Source organism: Callithrix jacchus, chromosome 7, assembly GCF_049354715.1.
Source record: "Callithrix jacchus isolate 240 chromosome 7, calJac240_pri, whole genome shotgun sequence".
NCBI lineage: Eukaryota > Metazoa > Chordata > Mammalia > Primates > Cebidae > Callithrix > Callithrix jacchus.
Genome location: NC_133508.1, coordinates 80,334,189 through 80,361,356, shown reverse-complemented (window position 1 = coordinate 80,361,356; position 27,168 = coordinate 80,334,189). Strand labels below are relative to the sequence as shown.

General features: G+C 46.6%; 1 protein-coding gene and 1 non-coding gene across 11 annotated transcripts in view; both read right to left on the bottom strand.

The window, feature by feature from the left end:
- Positions 1-27,168, bottom strand: part of KDM4A (lysine demethylase 4A) — a 92,188-nt gene that overhangs the window by 32,406 nt on the left and 32,614 nt on the right. For 4 of the 10 annotated variants that reach the window (XM_035251125.3, XM_035251127.3, XM_035251126.3 and 1 more), the window contains 11 exons: positions 22,990-23,110; positions 18,501-18,682; positions 16,021-16,321; positions 15,591-15,667; positions 14,868-14,923; positions 12,735-12,843; positions 12,021-12,206; positions 8,970-9,140; positions 3,610-3,729; positions 3,234-3,326; positions 1,861-3,108 (listed from right to left, as the gene is read on the bottom strand). In XM_035251125.3, the coding sequence (XP_035107016.1) occupies positions 2,968-3,108; positions 3,234-3,326; positions 3,610-3,729; positions 8,970-9,140; positions 12,021-12,206; positions 12,735-12,843; positions 14,868-14,923; positions 15,591-15,667; positions 16,021-16,321; positions 18,501-18,682; positions 22,990-23,110 (1,557 nt within the window). In that variant the 3' untranslated portion in view covers positions 1,861-2,967. Of the gene's footprint in view, positions 1-1,860; positions 3,109-3,233; positions 3,327-3,609; positions 3,730-8,969; positions 9,141-12,020; positions 12,207-12,734; positions 12,844-14,867; positions 14,924-15,590; positions 15,668-16,020; positions 16,322-18,500; positions 18,683-22,989; positions 23,111-27,168 lie in introns of those variants that run through there. The other 6 variants (XM_035251129.3, XM_078331477.1, XM_078331478.1 and 3 more) reach the window with 3 other exon arrangements.
- On the bottom strand, positions 26,276-26,399 carry LOC118143492 (small nucleolar RNA SNORA40). The gene has a single exon (XR_004727701.1). It is a non-coding gene; the product is annotated as a small nucleolar RNA SNORA40 (small nucleolar RNA).

The window sequence follows — 27,168 nt, the reverse complement described above, 5'->3', positions numbered from 1 at the left end:
ACGCCGAGGGACGCCTTATTTTCGCCCTCCAGGTCATGAGCTCCCAGTCCGCTCACTGAGGCCGACAGCTTCGGGCCTCCGGGGACCCTGGTGGGTAAGGGGGCACGAAGGTGAGCGTTTACTTCAGAGACTGGCAGAACATTTTTAGTCCGGGCACGGCACAGGGCCTCCAAGCCCCACATACACTTTGCAGCCTTCCCACCCCACTTTTTCATTCCTGCGGCTGAGCCCTGGCTTTATCCCCATGGGGCAGAATTTCAAACTTTTTTTTTGAGACGGAGTTTCGCTCTTGTTACCCAGGCTGGAGTGCAATGGCGCGATCTCGGCTCACCGCAACCTCCTCCTCCTGGATTCAAGCAGTTCTCCCGCCTCAGCCTCCTGAGTAGCTGGGATTACAGGCACGGGGGATTACAGACTTCAGCCACCGCGCCCGGCCAGAATTTAAACTTAATTTCTCAACAAAGCCTGGGTGGAGGTCTCTAAACTACAACCTTGGATCCAAAGGCCCTACCTTACTAAGGGAAGAAAGTTTGCCCTAACAAAAAGGCTTCTGGGAGGAGCTGCCTAAGGCAGGAAGGCGCTGGCAGGCCGGGAAGTACGGCCTTTGGCTGGGGCCAGTTCTCTGAGGTCGGCCTGACTGCATAGGCAGCCAGTAAAGGAGAGAGCAGACCGGTCTGTAAGATTTGGATCAACTGAGTTTCGGCGGCTTCCTAAGAGTTATTACGTTAACAAAAATAAAAAGTGCAGTTGCTGGAAAACTGGTCAGCTGTTTAGTAAGAACTCTGCTGGCATTAAACCCGGCACCAACCCCTGGAAGCGGTGAGGTCGAGAGGGGCAGGGACCCTGTGTAAAAAGGCTGGTGAAGTGTTCCTCTTCCAAAGGCGTATGGATTAGTGGATTGTGCTCTCACCAATCCTCTTAAGGCCTGGTTCTGCCCACCCTCCCCTGCTACATCCTCTGGGAATCCCAGTGAAGTGTGGGCAAAAAAAAATAAGTCAGCTTCCCTCTCTGGGCCCCAGGAAGGAGCTGACGTAGAAAAGCATCACCTCCTGCACCTCCCTTTCTCTACCATGAGATTCCCATAGCAACCACCTCTCAACCCCCCAAGACATAAGCATCCAGAAAAGCTGAGCTGACCCAAGCCTCTCCTGCACCTGGACAGGGCCATGCCACAGGTGAAGTACCTGGCTGTCCAAGAGCCAGCTGGAGCAGCTCCAGGGAACCCAAGTCCGGCACCTCTTCATTGCCCCTCCCTGTTGTATGGCTCCCATCCTTGTACACTTTGAACTCAGGGACCCACCAGGCAAAGGGGACAGGGTCTTCCTCCAGGGAAGCTTCTCACCAACTAGACAGCTTGGAGAGCAATCTTAGGATCCCACTGGAGGTCGAGTCCCTTACTTCTCAAGCACCTAAATAAAATGCACCCCGTCCTTCACACTGGTCCCACAATTTGTATAGAACACAGATGCTGGCATGAACTTGGCTCAATGAAGATATATCAAATGGGGCAGTGGTGAGCTACTGTTTAGAAAACTCATTGGTCTGGTGCCTTCTGTTACCTCATCCTGCCCAACTCTAACGCAGAGGAAGCACAACAAAGAGGTACTCAGAGCCAGAAGTGTCCCTGTTCCCCATGACCCACCATACATGGCCTAATACAGAGCTTGACAAGGAAAGGATCCACTCTCTGGAACTTAATAGGGACTGCCTTACTGATTTGTCTTTAATTCACAGCTCTGCCCCAGAACCTATGAGTCTAGAGATACCCCCAGCCTGACTTGAGCCACCTGGGCTCCTTGGGGCAGCCAGCCAATCCTCTGCTCAACACATTTTATTGCTAAGGACAAGGTGATGCACCAGTTTTCAAAATAATTTGGTTTATAGTGTTCATACGTAACAAAAAAGGGGAAGTATTATAAATCTTGATTCTTGTATACACAGGGTATTGGTGTGAGGCCCTCCAATCCTGGGCCCAGGCAAACAAATGCATGAAGAGCAAAAACCTGTTTAACCCCTTCAGTATTGCCCTCTCGTCCCACCCCCACCCCAAAATCAGCTCCCTCCCACCCACAGTGGGCCTCCAATGGCCCCAGGTTTTCATCCTAACCCTCCCAGCCCCTGCATGATTGCAATTTTCTGTTGACAGAATCACCCACCAGGCTTTGCCTGCTTCCATCATTAAAATCCTCACTTCAGGGTAATCCCACTCACATCCTCCAATACTGTGCCACAGGGGCTCTGCACCTAGAGTGTTGTGGGCACACACCGTTATTATCCCCATGTTCTTTTTCAGGGGAAGACAAAGAGGTGGCATAAACTCCTTAGCATCTCAATACTGCAGCTTTGCCAGCACTGTCTTGAGGCTGTTCGAGGCCTGGACAGATGCCACACCCATCTCCAGCCAACCCCCAGGAGCCCTTACTCAGCTCAGCTGAGGGCAGAATTTCACATTTTGTTTGCCCTGCATAGGCAAGGAAGAAAGTAAAGGCCAGGGGCTGGCAGAAGCTGGTCCAGACCAAACACACACACACACACACACACACACACACACACACACACAGGCACACACATAAATACAAAAGTGGGGGTTGGGGAAAGTACCAGCACCTCAGCCTAGTCGGTGCAGGTGATAGTTACAAAGCTAAGTCCTAGACCAGGAACAGGGCAGCCAGTCCAGCCAGCACAGTTGACCCCTCTATGGATTGGGGCCAGTGCAGCCACAGCATTCCAGTGCTCAGCTCCTCAGCTAGGAGATCAGCGACTGCTGCCACGTGCCCAGAAACAGCTCGTCCTTTCACTACAGCGGAATGCAATGAGGGTGGGTGAGAAGTTGATGGGTCGGTTATTTCATTCCTTTCCTTTTTACAACTTCACTTTCAGAGACTTCAGAGTTCCGTGTCTGCTGTGCTGTGGAACCCAGAGTGCTCTTGCCTTGATGGCTGGGAATCTCTTGGACCCTGGAAGCACCTACTCCATGATGGCCCGGTATAGTGCAGGCTCTATATAATCTTCCCGGTATCTTGAGTTGATAACTCGTTGCCGTTTCTTTTCTTGCTTAACCTCTTTCTCTGTGAAAATCTCATTGAAGCGCATGTCTGAGGCTACTGACTATAGAAGAATAGCAAGCCAAAAAATCACTTTGTGGTCAGCTATTCCAAGAAAAATACAAAAGGATGCGTCCTTATCTTGTTCCCTCCCTCCAAGACAGGAACGGGGACACACAAAATACTCACCAGTCTAGACTTGACTCTCTTGGGAAGCTCTTCATCCAGCGTGTACACATCATCTCTCTTAACCACAAGCTGTGAGCCATCCTCAAATTCCACCTATCAAGAAAACAAAGGCCTTCTGGCTAGTATATCCCCGACTCTTTCCCTGGTCCACCATGCACAATGGCGGTCTCCTACAGTCAAAGAAGGAGTTAGAACACTAAAATAAGGACTACCTTACTTCGCATTTGGTAGAATGAGCACAGGGCAGACCCCTAGCTCTGAAAGGGTTGCCAACATATTAATTCTCCTGAGAGCAAAGACTCGCCTCTGGCTTAAGAGGAAGCACAGAATTAATCAAGCACCCCCCACTCCCTAGGAAGATAGAACCTTTGGATACCTGATACATTTGGATAGGGTGGGAGGCCACAAACTTGGCTCCATAGACTTGACCGTCTGTCCATCTCACTTGGACCACTTCCCCTTCAGCAGGAGGACCCAACTGGAGACAGTCCTGGCTCTGAGGAAACAGGAAGGAAGGAGGGTGAAATGAAGGTCCACCTGCACACAAAGGTAACTGTCCTCTACTCAGGGAAGAGTGAACCAAGACAAAGTAACTGTTTTAGAAAGCAAGGCAGCTCTCTCTCCGGGCTGAAAAATGGTTAAAGACCTTGCGGGCCGGGCGCAGTGGCTCACGCCTGTAATCCCAGCACTTTGGGAGGCCGAGGCAGGAGAATTGCCTGAACCCAGAAGGCGGAGTTTGTGGTGAGCCGAGATCGTGCCACTACACTCCAGCCTGTAACAAGAGCGAAACTCCATCTCAAAAATAAATAAAGGCCTAAATAAAATAAATAAATTAATAGATAGATAGATAAATAAATAAGTCAACGTCTCCCTGCTTCTCTGCCCTCTCCTGCTTCTAGGTGACAAAAAAAGAAAACAATCCAGGCTGGGCATGGTCGCTCACACCTGTAATCCCAGCACTTTGGGAGGCCAAGGAGGGCAGATCACGAGGTCAGGAGTTTAAGACCAGCCTGGCCAACATAGTGAAATCCCATCTCTACTAAAAAACACACACACAAAAAAAATCGCTGAGCATGGTGACACGTGCCTGTAGTTCCAGCTACTCAGGAGGCTGAGGCAGGAGAATCACTTGAACCCAGGAGGTGGAGGCTACAGTGAGCCAAGATCACACCACTGCACTCCAGCTTGGGCAAGAGAGTGAGATTTGTCTCCCCAAAAAAAAAAAAAAAAAAAACTATAATAAACCTAGTAGTAAACATAGGAGTTAAGTGCCAGAATCAAGAGTCCTTCTTAGATTCCCTCAACTGTTCCTCTGAGGATTCTCCAGGGCTCTGCCATGAAGAAATGCTAGAACTGTACTCAATGCAGTGGCCTGATCTTGGCTCACACCTGTAATCCCAGCACTTTGGGAGCTCCAGACGAGTAGATCACCTGAGGTTGGGAGTTCAAGACCAGCCTGACCAACATGGAGAAACCCTATCTCTACTAAAAATACAAAATTAGCCAGGCTAATTTTGAACCTTCGCCTCCTGGGTTCAAGCAATTCTTCTGCCTCAGCCTCCCAAGTAGCTGGGATTACAGGCGTGTGCCACCATGCCTGGCTAATTTTTTGTATTTTTAGTAGAGATAGGGTTTCACCATGTTAGCCAGGATGGTCTCAACCTCCTGACCTTGTGATCCGCCTGCCTTGGCCTCCCAAAGTGCTGGGATTACAAGTGTGAGCCACTGTGCCTGGCCAGTTATTTTATAATATTAAACTATTGGCCTTTGTCACTGTGTTGTTGTTTATAGTGATAGTGTCAAACCTAGGATAGGTACAACTGCTGGCACCTGTGCACAAATGAAGGCACTGACCCCAAGCTCTACTACAGTTCTTATTGCATTTTTCACCACTGTACACTCATAATTTAGGAGAAAAGAGTAAAAATTCGGTTGCATATAACAATATCCCTTGATGAAGCAGTAAAAATTATTAATTTTGTTAAATTTTAATCGAGTACATGTGTTAAGTCTTCATAAGACACTTTTGGTTGTCTCAAAGAAATATATCTGTGTTGTTAGAGTTGTGAACTACACTAGTTGCTTTGTTCACAGAATTAGTTTTATTTGAAAAATATGACTGGGCTGGGTGCAGTGGCTCATGCCTGTAATCCCATCACTTTGGGAGACAGGTAGGAGGATCGCTTTAGCCCAGGAGTTCTAGACCAGCCTGGGTAGTACAGGGAGACTCCATCTCTACAAAACATCAAAAATTAGCCAGGTATGGTGGCATGCAACTGCAGTCCCAGCTACTTGGAAGGCTGAGGATTGCTTGAGTGCAGGAAGATGAGGCTGCAGTGAGCCGTGACTACACCACTGCACTCCAGCAGTGGTGCTGGGCAACAAAGCAAGACCCTATCTTTAAAAAAAAAAATCTACGAAATAAAAATTTTAAAAAGAAAAAAAATTACTGACAAACTACGGTTATTCAGACTTAGGTATCTATCTGGCAGACATCTTGAAAATGACGATGTGAACACTGTCATGTCAAGGAAAACATGAGTCAGTATCTGTTGCCAATAATAAAATTCAGGCATTGAAGTAAATATTAGCATTTCAGAGAAGCAGCAAGTTTTTTGATGACTATAAGTGATACTAACAAATGTAATTTTAGAAGTATTTAATAATATTTAACAACATTTCTAGGCTATCTATAGGCCAGTGCACCAGTATTTTCTAAATGACCAATGTAGATATTATAAAAAGATGCATTGGTGAAAGATCCATTCAGAAGAGACCAATGGGCTTTAGTGTAACGGTAGGAAAAGTTCACTGACCTTTCGGATTCCACACTGCAACTAACTTTTAAGAACCTGCCAGGAGCGGTGGCTCACACTTGTAATCCCAGCACTTTGGGAGGCTGAGGCAAGAGAATCACTTGAGCCCAGAGGTTTGAGACCACCCTGGGCAAGACGGCAAGACCCTGTTTCTACAAATAGCCAGTCATGCCAGTAGTCCCAGCTACTCAGGAAGTGCCTGGGCAACAAAGCAAGACATCATCTCTTTAAAAACAAACAAATAAACAAACAAACAAAGCTGTTACTTCCATTGAGTTTTGGTGGATACCAGAGAATAATAATCACAATTGCCTGAAAGACTAATAAAATACTTCTCTTGGCCGGATATGGTAGCTCACAGATGTAATCCCAGCACTTTGGGAGGCTGAGGTAGGCGGACTGCTTGAGCCCAGGAGTTCTGAGACCAGCCTGGGCAACACTGCAAAACCCCATCTAAAATTAAATCCCATTTAATTAAAAAGTTAGCTGAGGACAGGCAAGATGGCTCTTGCCTGAAGAGCCATCTTACCTATAATCCTAGCACTTTGGGAGGCCAAGGCGGGTGGATCACTTGAGGTCGGGAGTTTGACCAACATGTAGAAACCCTGTCTCTACTAAAAATACAAAATTAGCCAGGTGTGGTGGTGCATGCCTATAATCCCAGCTACTCAGGAGGCTGAGGCAGGAGAATCGCTTGAACCTAGGAGGAGGAGGTTGCAGTGAGCTGAGATCGTACCATTTCACTCCAGCCTGGGCAACAAAAGTGAAACTCTGTCTCAAAAAAAGAATCATAAAAGTTAGCGGGATATGGTGACAAGTGCCTGTAGTCCCCAGCTACTTGGGAGGCTGAGGCAGCAGAATTGCTTGAGCCTGGTAAGCGGAGGTTGCAGTCAGCTGAGATCACTGCATTGCACTCCAACCTGGGTGATGGGAGTGAAACCCTATCTCAAAAAACAGAAACAAACAAAAAACTACTCCTTTTTCCAGTTACGTATCTGTGCAAGGATGAATTTCCTTTTTATACTTTAACCTAAACAGTGTATCACAATAGATTGAATCAAGAAGTGACATTAAAGAGATTTGTAAAATTGCAGAAATGACATTCTTCTAATTGTTTTTGTTTTAGAAAAGTTACCTTTTTTGGTTTTTTGTTGTTTTGTTTTGTTTTGAGACGGGATTTCACAGTCTTCCCCAAGCTGATCTCAAACTGGTGAGCTCAGGCAATCCACCCGCCTCAAGCCTCCCAAGGTGCTAGGATTACAGGCGTGAGCCACCACACCTGGCCTGAAAAGTTACTTTTTATCTAAAAAATGCATTATTTAAATCAACCTGTTTTAATTTCTAATAAGACTAAATATTTTTAGATTTAACCCACAGAAACACAAGCTCTTTGGGATACTCTAACTTTTAGAAAACAGAATCCTGAGACTACTGTAAGTTAGAGATAATACCACATACTTCTCAGAGTGAGTATGAGAAGATAAAGAGATATTTGAAATAAGCACTTAGCATAATGCCTGGCATACTGTACCAGCTTAAGAAATTACAGCAGGGGCCACATGTGGTGGCTCAAACTCCTGTAATCCCAGTGGTTTGGGAGGCCAAGGTGTGAGGATCGCTTCAAGCTGGGAGTTCAAGACCAGCCTGAAAGCAACAAAACAAGACACTTGTAGCTACAAAAAATTTAAAAATTAGCCAGGCATGGTTGCATGTGCCTGTAGTCCTAGCTATGTAGGAAGCTGAGGCAGGAGGATCACTTGAGTTCAGGAGTTTGAGATTGTAGTGAGCTATGATACAGCCACTGCACTCAGCCTGAGTGGCAGTGAGACCTGGTCTCTCAAAACAATAAGGCAGAGCATAGCATAGCTGTAGCATAGTTCATGCCTATAATCCCAACACTTTGGGAGGCCAACGTGGGCAGATTGCTTGAGCCCAAGAATTCGAGACCAGCCTGGGCAACATGGCAAAAGCCTGTCTCTACAAAACAATTTAAAAATTAACTGGGTGTGGTAGTGCATGCCTATAGTCCCAGCTACTAGGGAAGCTGAGGTGGGATGATCACCTGAATCCAGGAAGTTGAGGCTGCAGTTAGCTGAGACTGTGCCACTGCAGTCTGGCCTGGGTGTCAGAGTGAGACCCTGTCTCAAAAATAAATAAATCACAGCTATACTACTGCTATGAGTACTACTAATGTCGCCTTTACTATAAGTCTACCTTATAACTAAGGAATGTCCTTTTAGCAACTAGATGGCTAATGTGGTATAAACATGGGTCAATACCTGATTTGTTAAATGAAAAAATGGTTTCATTCCTCTCTACTTTGGTGCTTAGTCTACCAAGTGAAAAGGCAAGGTGGGAATAGGGAAAACCTGAACTAAGTCCTCAATACCAAGCCAGATATAGGATTGGATCCATGTGGGGCCACTGTGTCTCAGGTGTTAGTAACATAAGCAGGCTAGGGGTATCTCCAGACAGTTTCTACTTAGCCCTAAAGTCCTCCACTGTGAAGAGACAAAAGCAGATTCTATATAACTACTAAGAGGGCCTGATAGAAAAAAAGAGTTGGATAATTCTCTTAAAATCACACAGCTACTAAGCAATGAAGCTGGTATTGGCATATTTGATTCCAAAGCCTGGGATCTACTACTGCACTAGAATGCCCTCAAGGATAATTCAGATTGCAATAGATGCAGGTTTCAAGGAATTACAGAAAATTATGATTCCCAGGAACTTCTAGGGCAAACAGCATACCCTCGCACCACGCAGTTTTAAGGAAAGACTGGTACAAATGCTTCTTTCTGTTTGAGGACCAGGTGATGGGACCATGACCTGGCTAAGAAGAGCATGCATACACACAGTCTGCCAGACATTAGAAACATCCCCCATTCCAAAATGCTCAAGAACTCCTTGCAGATATTACCACTATGTCCTCAGGATAAAGATTGTCACTGAAGGACCCATCATCAAAGTTGACTTCATAGAAGGTCTCGGTGGTGAGCCTGACCACCTCACACTGGTAGAAGCGCCCATTCTTATGCTTGCTAATGACTTTCTGGCCTGCAGTGATGCTTTGCAAGGCCCCCTTGGCACGCTGAAAAAAAACAGAGGCTTCGGTTACTCACACATGGAGTTGGCGGGCCTGGCATATGAAGACCAAGATCAATTAGTTCCTTCTTATCAGGGAAAGATAAGCATGGGAAAATAAAAGTAAAAAGGAGAGAAGAGATGGGAGCTAAACCAAGCCTTTCCATGTACCCACCATCCCAGCCAGAACACTGGAAGACACCGGTACATTTTCCTCCATAAATTTAGCTCCTCCTATAAATTTAGCTAGTCTACAACTGACCAAATAGCACCTACTTAATTAACGTAGGCAGCTCAGATATACATCAACTTTAAAGTATGAAAGGAGAGATTCAATAGGTGCCCCGAGGCCTGGGCCCCCAGGCAAAGCTGCACCACATGTTAGCACCAGTGTTACCCTCAGGGCTAGGGCACAAAAACTCAGGTTTCATAGATGTCTCCAGCTATACACAACAAACTGCTCCTCATTCCAAGGGCCCTGCCATTGCCATTTTTGGTGCCCTCACCATTCCCTTCTCATACTGAACTTCCCCTTGATGCAAACAGGATCACAAAGCATGTGACAGCCTCATGTCCAAGCATTCCTGCTAGCCTGCCCAGGCACTCTGCCCCAGCCTTGGCCCCCCTTGCTGTTCCCTGAACGAGTGTGCCACACAAGCTGCTGCCCAGGGCTTCGGCACTGCTGGTTCTTCTACCTGAGATGCCATTCCCCAGTTACTTGCACACTGACTTCCATTCCAGTGTCAACTTATTGGCATCATTCCTTACTACTTAATCTTCCATTCCCCTTATCTGGATTAATTTTTATCCTTGCACTTCTCACCATCTGCTATACCGTGTATTTACTTGCTTTCTGTGTGTCTTTCAACCCTATACTGCATACACCATAAGGGCAAGGACTTTTTTGTCTTGTTCGATGGTATAGTCCTGGCACCTAAAACTGCCTGGCACATAGTAGATGCTCAATAAATATTTGAAGAACAAATCAGTGAAAGAAATATTGACTCAACAGTCCCCCCAATTTCCTCATAGCACAAACAGTCTACAGCTGCCATCTTAAGCATGTGGAAGACTAATGATTATCACAAAATAATTATTCTGTGTATGACAAAACTCCTATTTCCCTATCATAGCTGTTGTCTCAGTACTACCTCACATTTTTACTTGCATCAAGGGCAAGTTCAGAATAAGAAGGGCATGGTAAGAGTACCAGGGATGGCTATGGCAGGGCCCTCGAGACACTCCAGAGTCTCATTCTCACACAGAATATGTTCCCATTTTCCTAAGGTCCTAACCATACCCCTAACCACCAGCCATGTTCAACATCTTCATGAAAAAGAATGCAGTCAGCCAACCAGGACTTTTCCACAATCCCAAATGGCAGAGTGAAAAGTTCTTCCTTCTGGGCCGGCCATCTATCATGTTCTTCCTTTGAGTATGTATTTACCACACTGTTGTCAAACCTGTATGATCATCTCTTCAATTAGACTGTAACTCACTGACGGCAGAGCCTTCCCCAACTATGCTCTGGCTTCTGACCTGACTACCTCACAGTGACACTCCAGTTTGTAGTACTTAGTGACTACCACACCAGCCCTGCCTTCTCTATCACATGTGACCCTCCTTCCTCCCACTGGCTTGCTCCATTTTCTCAGCTGCTTTACTGGTTCATGCTCTGCTACCTGCTCCTTCCTCTGGGAATCTCCAGAGCCCAGTTTCTAATGGGAACTAGATTTAACGATGCTGTTAGATGTTAACAGCCAAATCTTTACCCTCACTTACTCTGCAGAATGCTCCAGTGACCTCAGCATTTACTTTTCTCTTTCTCATCCTTCCTTTTCTCCCTTGCAGAACAACGCTGCTTCAACTCAGTTCCTGATTGCAGTGACTAACATCATATTAGCACCCTTCCCGTCTCTCAAGGGAGTAACCTGAGTCATCTTCAATATTTACTTCCCCTTTCTTCCTCCTCTCCCCTTCTCAACCCAGGAGGGTCAACAAACCCTACCAATTCTACCTGTTGTGGGATCTCAAAGTTAAATGCAACCCCAAAGCCCTGCCTATGTGTTTCCATTTCAGACCTCACTCTCCTAGGCTAACTGGTTTTCCTGCCTCAAATTCTTATTCTTTGAATCCTCTCTTCAAACAACCACCTAAGTGATTATCACAAACTATAATTCAGAATCAAAATATTCAACAAGTTCTCCTCATCCAGTGAAGAGAGGTCAGTCCTGAGAGGGGCAGTGCAAGGCTTTCATCCTCTGGCATTGTCCACCTCTCAAGCATCATCCCCGTCACACTCCCATAACCAGTCTTTCGTGGTCATTCTTCCGTGACTTGCTCATTCTGTTTCTGAAGCTTTGAATGGCCTCTGCACACAATTCCTTCTTACTGTTCAAAACCCACTTCAAATGCCACCTTCTATCCAAAGCCCTTCACAGCTCCTCTAACTAACATTACATGTCTCTTTTTCTCTAAGCTTTACCATTCAGAGAACTGCAGAAATCTCTGTCTGGCAACTCATGGTTAACTCTTGGGAGCTCTCAACATTTTCAGAGGTTCTGCATGGCCCAGATACTAGGTTAAGTAATAGGGATGTCCACATTAATAAGATATGGACCCTCAAGAAGTTTATCCTGTTGGAGAGGCAGATAAATAAAGAGATAATCAAAAGGAATCAACTACAAGCAGTTTGGTGCCACTGTATTACGGAGTACAAGGCAGGGAGTGGAGATGGGCAGGGGCTGTCTTGCAATCCCTTAACTCATTAGCACTCTCCATAATGCAGAATGCTTGAGGAAACAGTTGCTGACACAATAAATGGAAAACATGCAAAGAAAATGATCATGAAAACTCAAGAGGATTGTAGAATGGCACCCTCTCTTACCTCCAAATTAGGAATCCTGTGCCGAAAGCAGGTAATGAAGACCACAAAAGGCCAGTCGTCAGGCTGCATCATCACACCCGCAGCCTGCGCACAGCTCACATGGAAGGCAGTTGGGCAGCGGCCGTGAGAACACTGCACACAGCAGCCAGCAGTTCTTTTCCTGCGCTTCTTACAGAAGATACATTTCTGTAGCACAGGGGAAGAAAACCAGTGACTGCAGGAACTGACACTACAGCTTCCTCCACTGTTCCCCTCCCAAATGCGAAGTCAAGCAAGTAAGAACCAGCCCCTTCCCAAAATATGAGGACACACCAGCCTGCTCTAATCCAGGTCTGGCACAGTCTCGGCTCACTACAACCTCCACCTCCCAGGTTCAAGTAATTCTACTGCCTCAGCTTCCTGAGGAGCTGGGATTACAGGTGTGTGCCACCACCCCCAGCTAATTTTATGTTTTTAGTAGAGGCAATTTTATATTTTAATTTCACCAAGTTGCCCAGGCTGGTCTCAATCTCCTGACCTCATGGTCCTCCCATCTCAGCCCCCCCAAAGTGCTGGGATTACAGGCATGAGCCACCACGTCCAGTCTCCACTAAGGAATTTAACCACAGTGAGAATCACAAACTCTAACCAAAACCAAGGGGTACAGGTGTTACTGTTTTCTTCTACCCAGAGCCTCGCAAGTCAGGAAATTATATAGTGTCTACAAGCCCTTACCAGTTTGAAGCGGGGCAGGGGGATTTTGCTCACATCCACTGGACTTCTTTCTGCAATGTTGACAAACCTTGCTTCCAGAATTGCCACAGCACATGAAACGTGGACCCACCTGCCAAAAGGCAAAGGCTACCTCAGTCACCTCTGGGCCCAAGGTTCTGTGGCCATCTCTTTTCATGTGGGCCTGGTGACAGTGCTTCCTCCCTCACCTGGGTGACCAATGACTTCCACCAGCATGTGCCTGGGACCCAGGAAGGTGAGAACCGGAACTCTCTCTCCTCTGAGTATGTGCAAGCAGTGCCACCCCAACTGCTGCTGCTGCCACTTGCCACTGCCCACTGCCCTAGGTTAGCACAGGATCACACTTCTTATATCACTCACTCACTGTCTGTTGAAAAATGAGCAGAGCCGCAGGCTAATGGTATGTGGCAGGTTTCAGGGAGTGAGAATACATTGAAGAGCTCTATGCAGACCTCTTTTACCACAGGACCTGAGTGATTCCTGAAAATATCCCCGGCTGTGCCCCAATCTGCCAATAATCACAGCTCTCTCTTGGCCTCTGCCCAAACCTCTCCCCCAGGCTGAAATGACCTTTCCCTTCTGTTCCCTTTTTCCATAGCTGACTCACTCTTTAATCTTTAAAGTCTGACCCAAGCCCCACTTACTCTGAGAAGTCTATTCAGCAGACATCGTTAAGAATTAAAGTAAGTTTTAGACATTTTGGGAAACCAGCATGCACCAAGAGATGAACTAAAATGGTGAAAGCTCTTAAAACCAGGCTGCATGAAAACCTATAACAGGCCGGGTGCGGTGGCTCAAGCCTGTAATCCCAGCACTTTGGGAGGCCGAGGCGGGTGGATCACAAGGTCAACAGATCGAGACCATCCTGGTCAACATGGTGAAACCCCGTCTCTACTAAAAATACGAAAAAATTAGCTGGGCATGGTGGCGCGTGCCTATAATCCCAGCTACTCAGGAGGCTGAGGCAGGAGAATTGCCTGAACCCAGGAGGCAGAGGAACGGTGAGCCAAGATCGCGCCATTGCACTCCAGCCTGGGTAACGAGCGAAACTCCGTCTCAAAAAAAAAATTAAAAAAAAAAAAAAAAAGAAAACCTACAACAGACAGTACTGGGATTCATGGAAGCTGTCTGCAGTACTAGTGGGGCTGTCTTTTTAGAGTAGGAACAGATTTGTTCTGTGTGGCCCTAAACGACAGAACAGGCATTCACAGGTAAAGGCAAGAGGTTCAAGCAGAGCCACTTCCACTCCAGATAAGAAATAATGTTCCCAGCACTAACCTGATATTGTAAGGAACACAGTGACCTCAAATTAATGGCAGCAAGTGCCTTTAAAGGAGCAGAAGCAAAGCAGAGTAGCCATCTATCAGGTACAGCATGACAGGGGCTCCTGAGGGCAGGCACCGGACTGAACATATGCTGCAAGTTTCCACAGGATTCCACTTGGAAGCAGAATACTCAGCACTGACCTGCATACACCATGCCCTAGACAGCCAGCTCTTTCAAGTCAGAAACCTCATTGAGCTTACATTTCCACCTCAGAATGAGCAAACACATGTCTAAGCACAAAGATTCACTCCATGAAAACGAGCTGCCCAACAGCTGAGAAGCCCAGAAACTTCAGTAGATTCAGTTCCATAGCGGGTGGGCCTGTCTGAACTCTCCCGAGTGTCCTCCTTGAGCACACTCGCCTCATTCCAAACAGCAGGTCTGAGCCAGGGAGTCTGCCGTGTGGAGAAGTGCTTGCTAGCCTGTGGCCACCTCTGCACACCAGCCCCAGCTGTGACAAGGTGAATGTCCTCACTCCAGCCCACACAGTCCCTGTGTATCATCTTCACGGCCTTCATATTCTCATGAGTCCATTCTTAGCTCCTTCAAAGGAGGATGTCACTGACATCTCTGCTGCAGAGGAGCCGCTAGAGTTGGAAAGTCTGGGGCTGCTTGGCTCCCTTAGCATTCCATTTTTTAAATGAGTCTTGGAGATGCTATTCCAGCTCCACACGATGTGCTTCCTAAATCCTCATCAGTCATTCAGAAGAACAGCTAGGACCTTCACAAAGGCACTGCATGCTTCAGAACTGAGCCTGTGCATTCCAAGGCACGGCTCAGGAAACTTACCTGTCATCATTTGCTCTCTGCAGGGCCCCTCCTCGTAATGAGCATAAACAGCAGTCCTGCCAAGAAAAGAGAGGGAGGAAAAAGTGGTTAACACCAAGTCATTAACATTCAATCTGCTCTCCCCTGGACCTGCTCTGGGCAACTCCTCAACATAAGAAAGCAGCATAATAGCATCTGGGGCTTCACCCAGGCAGCCCCTGCACCAGGACGCCCTGTTGGAAGAGAGGCAACTCAGGGCTAAAGTGTACCAAGTATTCACGTGATTTCACACAATCCTCTTCACTGTTACTACTATCAACTCTTAGCAGAGTCACGAAAAATACTTCGCTTGAACTAGAGGCACAACAGGGCTCTGACATGGGCTAGGTACAGCCAGGTTCCGGGGGTACAATGAAGAGAAGCTGCACAATGAATCATCTGAGCCCCTTTCTGAGGCTCCAACTTGAAATGGCTAAATTGCTGTAAGGGAGTCATTGTTTCTCCACAGCAAGACCACTAGTTGGTCTTAGACAATGGAGCAAACACAGCATCCAGACTCCGTAAGTGGGCAGCCACTCTCACTGTCATAGGATTCACTCTCACAGTACTCGCTCTCTGACATCACTGTGTACCAGGCCCTATGCAGATTGCTAGGAATACTAACTAAGTCCAGCATGAAATCATCTGGCCCTGAATATGCGCCAAGACTCGCAGTGAAGACAGTAACAGTACAGGATCACTCACCTCCTCTAAGGCATTGGCTGAACACCTAGAACACATCCAGTCTTCAGAAGCCTTTGCAGGGGGGACCCCATAGCAACCTAACAGGGACACCAAGATGAGCAAATTAAACCCAGTGGTCAGAGTCAAAAGGTGGATCTGCAATTCCTTTCCGTATACCACCTCCCAAAGCTACAACCAAATTTCACAGAAAACCCTGAGTTTTCTTTAGTCTGAGTCCCCAGGACTCAGGCATACAGTATGGCTCAAAGTCTTAAAAAGTCAAAAACTATAGATTCACTAATACAAAAACCTAGTAAGTAGCAGGGACTAATCCCTTTCTGCTATCTGCAACCAAGAGGATAGCACAGAGATGACTACTACAAGTATGGACCCCTGTAGACACAGTAAAAAAATCAACCAGCAAAAAACTCCCCAATAACATGGCAATAACCTTTTAGGGACTGGGAGGCCAGTACGTGGCAAGGACTTGCAGTGAGCAGGTCCATACTCCTGGGACAGGACACAGAGAAAGGTGAGCAGCACTCACTGGCATGAACCCGGACACTGCACTTCTTGCAGGAAACTAGTATGCTGGTACCATCCTCCTCAAGGTAAGGAGTAGAAAGGTTGATGTCCGTGCTGCAGCCAGTTGAAGTGAAGCACATTTCTGGAATAAGTGGCTTGGTCCTCTGCTTCTGGGGGGCCAAATCTGGAGCATTTCCACAGTTCTGACTAAAGCCTCCAAACTCAACCTAAGGGGAAAGAACAAGTGTACACCTCAGTGAGCACATGCCTATGCTCTTAGCCTTCCACCTGCTCTATCAGCAGAAAGCTGGCTCTCTCACCAATCTGACTATGGTTACAGCTCCCGGGTGCACAGCCATTATCCCAGAGCTGCTAATTGAAGTTACCTCTAATGACTCAAATTCAATTTCTCACAGCAGCATCAAACAAAGGCCCCTAGGGGACAACTGAGAAAAGGGAGCAAGGTAAGAGGCAACTGGGATTTCAATCTTCCCAAAGCAAATGGTAATAAAATGCACTGAGAGGCCAGGCGAGGTGGGATTGCAGTGCTGAGGCCATGCCTGTAATCCCAGCACTTTGGGACACTGAGGCGAATGGATCACCTGAGGTCAGAGTTTGAGACCAGCCTGGCCAACATGATGAAACCCCATCTCTACTAAAAATACAAAAATTAGCTGGGCATGGTGGTGCATGCCTGTAATCCTAGCTACTCAGGAGGCTAAGGCAGGAGAATCGCTTGAACTCAGGAGGCAGAGGTTGCAGTGAGCCCACATCACACCATTGCACTCCAGCCTGGGTAACAGACTGAGACTTCATCTCAAACAAAACAAGACAAGACAAAAATGCACTGAGATGTTAGCAGATAGGCTGCTACTGTGGGCTCCCTTACGTGCTACACCATATGGTGACCCCACCTGGGGAGAGCACCCAGAGCAGATACTCTTAATGGGCCAGCACTGATTGCCTCTGGTGATGCCTGTCAGCAGGTCAGCAGCAGTGCTGAGCTGCAGCACTGTTATATGGCTAGAGCCCCACCTGTGATTCCTGGCTCAGGGTCCCTCCAGGAAGAACTTATATCCACATACTTCCCTTGGCAAACTATACTGATTGCAAGTATCTGCTGGCTTGGCTCTGCTGTTGGATGGCACCTTCACCACCATTCTAAGGATGAGACCCAGAAACATGTCAACCCCAGAGCCTATGTCATTTGTGAAACTCCTACTTAGTAGATCTGTTGACAGTAAGAACCCAGCCATTCACTCCTCTCACAGGCAAAGGCTTTGGTTTTGCTTTTTGTCAGTGGAAAGGTTTAGTGAGTTCCTAATCCAAAGTGTATTGGTCTGAGGTTCCATTTTCAGCAAGCATGAATCTGGGGCCCTGCCAATCTCAGCAGCAGCCAGGCCACTTTAACCACCAAAACAGGTAAGAACCACTTACCTACCCCTGCCACCCTGTGCAGGTCCCAGCTGGGATTGAGCTGGTCTCCTGGCATCTGCTGCTGTGAATGCCTTCCTGGCATCCTAGAGCTGGACCCAAAGAGATCCATCAATGAAGCCATAGAAGTCCCAGAGTAGGGCCAGGCGCGGTGGCTCACGCCTGTAATCCCAGCACTTTGGGAGGCCAAGGCAGGTGGATCACGAGGTCAAGAGATCGAGACCATCCTGGTCAACATGGTGAAACCCCGTCTCTACTAAAAATACAAAAAATTAGCTGGGCATGGTGGCGCATGCCTGTAGTCCCAGCTACTCGGGAGGCTGAGGCAGGAGAATTGCCTGAACCCAGGAGGCGGAGGGTGCGATGAGCCGAGATTGCGCCATTGCACTCCAGCCTGGGTAACAAGAGCAAAACTCCATCTCTAAAAAAAAAAAAAAAAGTCCCAGAGTATGAGGCACACAGCTGAGCTCAGTAACCTCACTTCCCATCCCCTCCTCACATATCAGGCCCTTGCTTCTACCCAAGTTCCTTCTGTTACTGGCAACACCCATTGTGGCAATGAGAAAGGAAAGACAAGATTAGAGGATCTATCTTTTCATCTGAAGTTCAGACTGTGGTAAAGAAATTACAGTTCTCCACACTGGCCAGGACTACAAACCACTTGGCAGGAATAGTCATGGACTAGACTAACAAAAATGCAGATTGCTATGCAAACAATGATGTCTGTGATGAGTGCATGTGCAAAGGGAAGCTTAAGCCCACCCTCAGCTTGTCTCCAAAGCATTCTCAATTGAAACCCACAATGCTGGGTTATCTGCCTGGAGAAGACTGACCAATACACAGATGGGGCAGAGAATACTGGGGGCGGAGGAGGCCTTTCCCAAGACAACCAGTGACAAGCTATATACTAACAAATCTAGCTTCCCTCTGATTGCTAGTCCTGGGTAAACAGAGTGCATGGAGCTGAGTTACCTGATGGTAAGTCTGGAAGATCATACAGACAGCGCAGTGAGGGGCCTGCTGGGCCATGGTCTCGTTGAATTCCTTCTCAGCCTCAAAGTTTGGAGGTCGGTTCTGCCATAGCTGGCTCAGAGGTTTGGCCCAGGCCTCTGTCTCCTCAGCCTCTTCCTCAGGGGTCAGCTGTTCAGATGTCTCTAGAGAAGGAAACAGAAATGTGAGTCAGCACCAGCCCTGCACACCTGTCGCTCTGCCTGGAGAGCAGATGAGTTCAACTAGGACTTCTGGTCCTAGGTTTTGACCAAGGGTGACTCCTGGATTCCTAAGGATGATAAAGGCAAAGGGTGGAAGCAATTGTCAATAGACTCCTTCAATATCTGGACGACGTGTGGGAAGTCCTGCCAGTACCCCATTCTCTGGCCAGACTGACTCATGGCCTCCATTCTTCCTCCTGCTCCACGAGCTCAGCTTGCTCTGCTCTCCCTTAACAGCTGCCACATTCAACCCCTCTGCCCAAGGACAGCAGAATGAACCACCATCTTGCCAGAAACTGTCTTACTTGCTGCCTCCAAAATGTCAGCATGTTAAGTCCTTTACCTTTTAGACTTTTCCCTTTAGAGCAACTAAACAAAGAAAGAAAATAAAGGAATGGGCAAAGCTGAGAAGTTGTAATATCATGGTCCTTGGACAGGACTTTCCAGCTGCCTCTGGAAAGATCAGGGGTAGTACCTATTCTGGACAAGGTTCCCTAACCGATCCTAGCTCTGCCTCAGAAGAAATCAGAGCTGCATGTTCAGAATGAATCCTCTTCCCAGCCACAAGATGTAATGTCCTGACGCTGGCAAACAATATCCTGCAGGCTGAATCCAGCCCACTCAGGAAGTTAAGAATTATTTTTACTTTTGGGGATGGAGTCTTGCTATGCTGCCCAGGCTGGAGTACAGTGGCTATTTACATGTGCAATCATAGCCCACCACAGCCTCAAACTCCTGGGCTCAAGTGATCCTCCCGCCAAAGCCTCCAAAGTAGCTCAGATAACAGGCATGTGCCACTGCACCCAGCTTTGTTTTTACATTTTCAGCATTGGGGCTTAAAAAAAAAAAGACAACCACAGAGACCAAGGAGGACTGTAAAGTCTAAAATATTTACTTCCTGGCCCTTCATATATCCCTGGTCATGACAGACTGTACCTCCTAGGTATGCTAGACAGCAGAGCATACAACTTATTGGACTTCACCAAGGCCTGGGAAAGAAAAATCCCCTCTGGGTGCATCTTCTTACAAGAAAGGGATATACAGCTGAGTAGAAAACAAAAAAAGTTTGCTCACAAAACTCATATAAATGATAAAGGTACACATTTCCCAGTTATTCCTCAATCGGTGAGACAGGCACAGTCTACAAGCTCCCAGCAGAAACAAGGAAACAGAAACAGGGAAGTAAAAGGAAATGCCAGAATTCTGAAGGTTATGAGTAAATGAGGACAGTCTTTAGTAGATGTCCAAAATGTTTCTCCAGATGCTCCACCATGCCGGGGAGGTATGAGAAGCTACAGTTGCTGTGCCCTTCTTTGCCAAGTGTGATCAAGCAAGGCCCAACTATGCAGCCCCTGATAGGAGACTGGCTCTGTGCCAGCCCCATCAGATGGGGCATTCCGAAGGATCACTGCATCTCGCTAGGAGTGGCATCATCAATCCCCTGCTATGACCCTCCAGTGATCTCGCTTCTTCCCAGACAGAAGTGCTTTCCCAGAAGCGGCCCTGAAATCTGTTCAAAGCAGCCATGGAGAGCTCTGCTCTGCATTAGGTTCCTTTTTTTTTCATTTCTGGCAACACCAGCTCAGTGCAGATAGTTTTCTACTCTGCCCTCAAAGTCGTGTTAAATCTAAAGGCATCTGGCATCTGCCATTGTGCGCCGCCTCAGTGTAGCCTAAGGACACCAATGCAGACAATTAAAATCAACCCCTATTTGCCCCATTGTTCAGTTGTAATCAGGAGCCAACGTACTTAGAACCCAAACAGATTTTTTTTCTTTATCCTGGCCAAACAGGAGTGACCAAGATAGAATGGAAGAAACAGAGACAAACAGACAGGCTCACACTCACAACTAAAAAATTAACACACTGACATCTGTTCCATTTACAAAGCCAAAAGTGACCCCAAATCATTACATTTGTGAATACTGAATGATGAGGGAAAATGTTCACTACATTAAGCGAAAATTTCAGGAAGCAAAATTATACAGTTTACATATGTAATACTTCATTGAGCTGTATAGTTCAAAGGTGTGCATCACTGAATTGTTATGCTTGAATTGAAATTTATTTTAAATTAGGGGGAGGCATAAACATTAAATAAACAGTTGCCCAATACAGTATGTGATCTTAGCTTGATTTATATTAGAGTTCAAAGGAAATAACTATAAAACACATTCTTGGCACAAGCAGGGAATGATGGGCATGGACTGAAGATGAAAGGATATTGTGGGGCCAGGCGTGGTGGCTCATGTGTGTAATCCCAGCACTCTGGGAGGCTGAAACGGTGAATCACTTGAGGTCAGAAGTTCAAGACCAGCCTGGCCAACATGGTGAAACCCCCATCTCTACTAAAGGATACAAAAATTGGCTGGGCATGGTAGCATGCACCTGTAATCCCAGCTACTTGGGAGGCTGAAGCAGGAGAATCACTTGAACCCAGGAGGCAGAGGTTGCAGTGAGCCAAGATCATGCCAGCTGTACTCCAGCCCGGGCAAGAGTGAGTGAGACTTCATCTCAAAATAAAAAAGTAGGGGAGGTTGTATATTATCTCAATTGCATTATTTCGTTATTTTAAAAAGATATACATGGACATATTCTAATATATGATTAGAAAAGTCAGGAGGATAGATAATATATTAATATATTCATAATGGTCATCTTTGAAGGGTAATTTTGTTTTCCTCTTGGTAACTTTTACAGTTTCCTAAAGTCTATATTGCTGTAAACCAATCAGGAGATAGGCTGGTGCTACCCAGAGAACCTGAAGCTCCTGTCTGGGTGGAATAAGAACATGGAAGGCTCCCTAGGACCTTACTCAGAGTCCTGCCACACTTCTGACTGGAGGGCAGAAGGGATGTTCCCCATCCAGTTTATCATGATCTTTCAACTTTAAAAAAAAAAAAAAAAAAAAAGCAGAGATGGGGCACTGATATCAGATCAGGAAGGAGAGGACCAGGTAGGACAGAGCCTGACATTAGTCAAGAGTTACAATTGATTCTGCTCTCCCTGAGGGTGCCAGGGCCCAGTCACAAACACAGCCAGAGCTGAGGCTCTGCAATGCTGATCTTCCTGAATCTCTGGGCTCCAGGAAGCACAGGAGACCACTCTCCTCTGATGTCGATGCACCCGGAGCTTCAGTGCTACATTGCCTAGTTCTCCTTACACATGTCTGCTTATCCCACTTCACTGCCTCCTTCACAGGCTCCTCTCCCTCCTCCGTCCACCTAGCCCCAGCCTCTTGCTCACCCCAATAGGTCTCCTCCCAAAGAGTGGGCTCATTATTCCAACAATGGTATCAAATGTCACCTCAGTGCCAACTCATAAGTCTACATTCACAGGTTTCCCCAACCAAAGCTATAAACTGGGGACACACTCAACTCATCCTCCTCAACTACCATCCTCATAGCTCCACAGCCAGTCACCGATTCCAGCTGATTTTATCTTCCAAATACATTGCCTACCACCACCATCCACTTCAGACCTTCATATTGTAGACAGACCATTACAGAAGCCCATATGGTCGTCTCAAAGCCATCCTTGAGAAGCCAACACTAGGAGTGATCTTTTCTAAAGGCATCTAAATGACCATGACATTCCTCTGCTTAAAGCATGTCACTGGCTCCTGAATGCCAGTAAGACAAGGTCCTTACTCTGGCCTCCAATGATAACACTGTCCAGAATCTGGCTTCCCTCCTCCTACCCCACCTATCACTCCACTCCCTGGCCTTGCCCTCCAGCTCCAGCCACACGGAGCTGACTGTAGTTTCTCTGACGACAGCCTCCTGCTTCTCTTCTCCATGGCTACACTTGCTGTCCTTCTACCCAAACTAACACCTCTTCTTTCTTGCGATCTGTTTACCTGTCCAGTTTCCTCACTACCCTGTGAGTGTCTTGAGGGCACGAACATTATCTTAGTTAGCTATGCAGCCACATATCCAGCACAGGGCTTTGCATCACTGACAGAATTTTCTATCCTGAAAAATCAGCCTTGTAACTCCCAGGAAAAAAAAGGGAAAAAAACCTGCCTGCAATTATCCCTTATTAAGGGGACACTCCAAGATACTCAAACTTACAATGAAATCTGGTTAGTCATTTCGATATAAGGAAATCCTGTCCTCCTTATGGAATATCTGGGAGAGCAGCTAAGCCGCAGGCCCACCCTTATCCCTCAGCTTGGCCTTCTGATGTTCTGTCCTGTCAAGCCTAATGTGTGAGCTGCATTCCTCCTGGTGAAGAAAAAACAACACTTACCCTCGTCACTGACACACTCCTGCAACACAAGTGGGTGATGGCGGGGGAGCTTGCTTAAAGGCTGACGGCGGCCCTTGGACTTCTTATTCTCCTCCAGGGAAAACATGTATTCATCTGCAACCTAGGCAAACCAGAAAAAATTAAAATTGGTCACGTCTCTACTTACACAGCACAAGTCAGCCTTACAATGAAAACCAAAGGAAAGAGAGGGGCATAGAGCAACAAAAAGATATATAAAACCAAACACAGAAAATGCCTGTCTTAGAAAAAGCCAAATGATAATACCACATCCCAAACTAGACCAGGATTATGTAAATTTAGGGCAACACCCAAGTGTAGTTTGTAGCCTTCTCAGGAGCAGCCTGAAACAAAAGTACCAAAAAGAAGCCTGCTCTAGCTCTGAGAAAGAGCCGTGCCCTGTCCCTTAAGCTCACTGCCATGAGACTACTGAGGTAGCCCAAGTGAGAGAGCTCTCAATGAGCCCAGGGGCCCCTTTCTTGGCCCAGAAGGTCAACAGTACCTGTTAAAATGTGCCAGGCAGCTGGGCCACCCAGGAGTGTCTAGGGGACACCTAAAGGGGTGAGCAGCAGCTGACCTACTAAAATAGGCAAACTTCTCCTTATACACTGCCAAGACTTCAGCTCTAGCAGATACTGTTCATTCCTCAGTTAGTTGCTTCTTCTCCAGGGGAGAACATCAGCTAGGACAGAATGTGCATCTGAAACTCTGGCTTGGCTGCAATGGGAAAGGTTGATTTAACACTGTATTTACATAATGTCAATGCAAGTGTAATCAGATTTAAATGTACAGGACTGGCAGAAACACTACAGAAGGGTTTCTTCCTAATCAACATATTTAAAACTTGGTTATACTGACATTAGGAGACGCAGGGTTAGCAAATCCATTAAGCAAGGAAATGAGGCCTGAAAGAGGGCCACTTTGCAACTGTGACAAAAACCAATGCCATAAATGCTGCAGTGCTACTTCAGAGAAGATGCCCTGGGCCGATAGACTCCATGTGTGACTACACAGAGCGCCAGGAGTTGGACCACAATTGGAATGCCAAGAAAAAACAATTTCTTTTTATTTTTGAGATGGAGTTTCGCTCTTGTTACCCAGGCTGGAGTGCAATGGCGCGATCTCGGCTCACCGCAACCTCCGCCTCCTGGGTTCAGGCAATTCTCCTGCCTCAGCCTCCTGAGTAGCTGGGATTACAGGTACGCGCCACCATGCCCAGCTAATTTTTTGTATTTTGAGACAGGGTTTCCCCATGTTGACCAGGATGGTCTCAATCTCTTGACCTCGTGATCCACCCGCCTCGGTCTCCCAAAGTAGTGGGATTACAGGCTTGAGCCACTGTGCCCGGCCAGAAAAAAACAATTTCTAAACAGGCCATATCCAGGAAGAACAGAGCCTGCTCTTCCAAACGTAAATTTTGCCAACAAGTATTGGCATCCATTTGCCATTCATTCAACAAATATTCACTGGGCACCTACTGTGTGCAAAGGCCTGCCCAGGAAAGGAAGAAGGTGTGGAGAAATGAAGAGGATGTGATCTGTGCTTACGTGACTGAGGATGCTGCAGCAGTATGGAGGAATACGGTGGAGGGAGGATATTAGGGACTTTTTTCTACTGATGTCCATGAAGACTTAACATGATCATAGACTTAATTAGATCTGAACTATACCAACTATCTAAACCACTGATTTTCAAAATGTACATCCAAAAAGTGCCTCAGGAGCCTCCATTATACTGAACGAAAAGGGCTTGAGGCTCCACCTTCTTTCCAACCAGAATGGCTCTGCTTTTGATTTGTATTTTTTAATTAAGATTTCACTTAAAGGGTTCTGGCCAGACACAGTGGCTTATGTCTATAATCCCAGTACTGTGGGAGGCTGAGGTGGGTGGATCCCTTGAGCCCAGGAGGTTGAGACCAGCCTGGGTAACATGGCAAAATCCTGTCTCCACACACACACAAAAAAAGAAAAAATTAGCCAAGTATGGTGGCATGCATCTGCAGTCCCAGCTACTCAGGAGGCTGAGGTGGGAGGATCACCTAAGCCTGGAAGATCAAGGCTGCAATGAGCTGAGACTACACCACTGTACTCCAACCTGGGTGACAGAAGTGAGACTTTGTCTCCAATCAGTCAAACAATCATTACGTTAAGTAAAAGGGTTCTCTGGCTAAAACAAACTGGAAAATCCATACTTGCCCAACTTTGATAGTCTCACCATGTAAATAGAAAATTCAGGAGCATGTACCCCCAAACTATGTACTACTTACTAATCAATTACATATACTAATGCACATATGCACATTTTAAAGCAAAAACAGACTATTAAAGGTTAAGATAGGTATGGTGGCTCACACCTGTAATCCCAGCACTTTGGGAGGCTGAGGTGGGAGGATCATGAGGTCAGGAGTTCAAGACCAACCTGGCCAACAGAGTGAAACCCCATCTCTATGAAAAATACAAAAATTAACCAGGTGTGGTGGCACGCGCCTGTACTCCCAGCTACTCGGGAGGCTGAGGCAGAGGTTGCAGTGAGCCGACATCACGCCACTGCACCCCAGCCTGGGTGACAGAGTAAGACTCCCTCTCAAAAAAATTTTTTAAAAAAAGGTTAAGATAAAAACAAAGTTTATTTTGTTTTATTCCTATACCCCAATAATATTCTTTCTTGTTTCCCTGCCGCCTGCCCCCACTGGCATTTTGAGGGCACCTGGAAAATAGGCCTAGAACATACGGCCTATGGCAGATACTAGGAAGAAAAGGAAATGAGAATAAAGAAGCCAGAAATGATGGGTATTTCTAGCCTGGACCACCAAGGTGAGAGGCTTTAAGAGGGCTCGTGTGGAAGTGGGGGCTAAGAACAAACCAGGTTAAACATGCTGAATGGGGTATATAACATGTACCCAAGGATCTTTTCATTTGGAAATACCCAAGGGAAGCAATAAGAAATTCAGACTGAGGGTTCAGAAAAGAGGCCAGAGCAAGATCTGGGAATCTGCAGCACCAGGTTCAGAATTAAAATGGTGGGAGAAGATGAGATTGAAGTGGATAACAAATTGACTAAGACTTCCAGGGAAAGGAAGAAGAGAAGGGAGAAAAGGAGACTCAGAAGCAGACAGGTAAGAGGAATATCAGAAAGCCAAGAAGGGGACAGCTGCAGGGAGCGGGGAGATCCACAGGACAAAGAACACAGAAGAGCTGAGCAGGGAAGCAGCCAAGCACTCACCCGGCAACGGGGAGCTATCAGGACTGTTTCTTTTTTTTCTTATCATAATATCCCTTCTTATATGTATCAAAACTCACACTGAACAATGAGTTCTGCGTTGCAAAAGAGGATTTATTTTTTGCACCCATCCATAAGTCTTTGTCCACAAGTTAAACAAAAACATAAGTGCAGTCAGGACTGTTTGTTGAGGTAAGTTCCATTGGACAAACAAGAAGAAACTGGGTGAATACATTACGGACTATTTTTGAGAAGATGAAGGGGAAAATGAGAAGGAAGTTTCCTCTAGAATTGTATTCTAACTATGATAGGGGCTACATGAATTTGGCCTTATAAGTAAAGAAGAAAACCTTGTGACAGGGAGAGAGAGCAAGTTATTTGGTAGAGAGAATAGTTCCCCAATATGCCCACATCCCAATTCCTGTGAATATGTTATTCTAACATAGCAAAGGAGAATCAATGTTGCTAATCAGATGGGTCTTTTTTTTTGAGACAGAGTCTGGCTTTGTTGCCCAGGCTGGAGTGCAGTGGCGTAATCTCAGCTCACTGCAACCTCTGCCTCCCGGTTCAAGTGATTCTCCTCAGCCTCCTGAGTAGCTGGGACTACAGGTGCATGCCTCCACGCCCGGCTAATTTTTTGTATTTTTAATAGAGACAGGGTTTCACCGTGTTAGCCAGGATGGTCTTGATCTCCTGACCTCATGATCCACGCACCTTGGCCTCACAAAGTGCTGGGATTACAGGCGTGAGCCACCACATCCCACCCTCAGATGGTCTTTAAAATAAGGAAAGCATCCTGGATCATCCAGAGCCCAATGTAATCCCAATGGGGCATATAACAGAAGAAGGAAGCAGAAGAGTCTGTCTGAGTGATGTGATGCCAGAGAGACTTGGCTGGATGCCGCTGTCTTTGATGATGGACATAGAGGTCCAGGAGCCAAG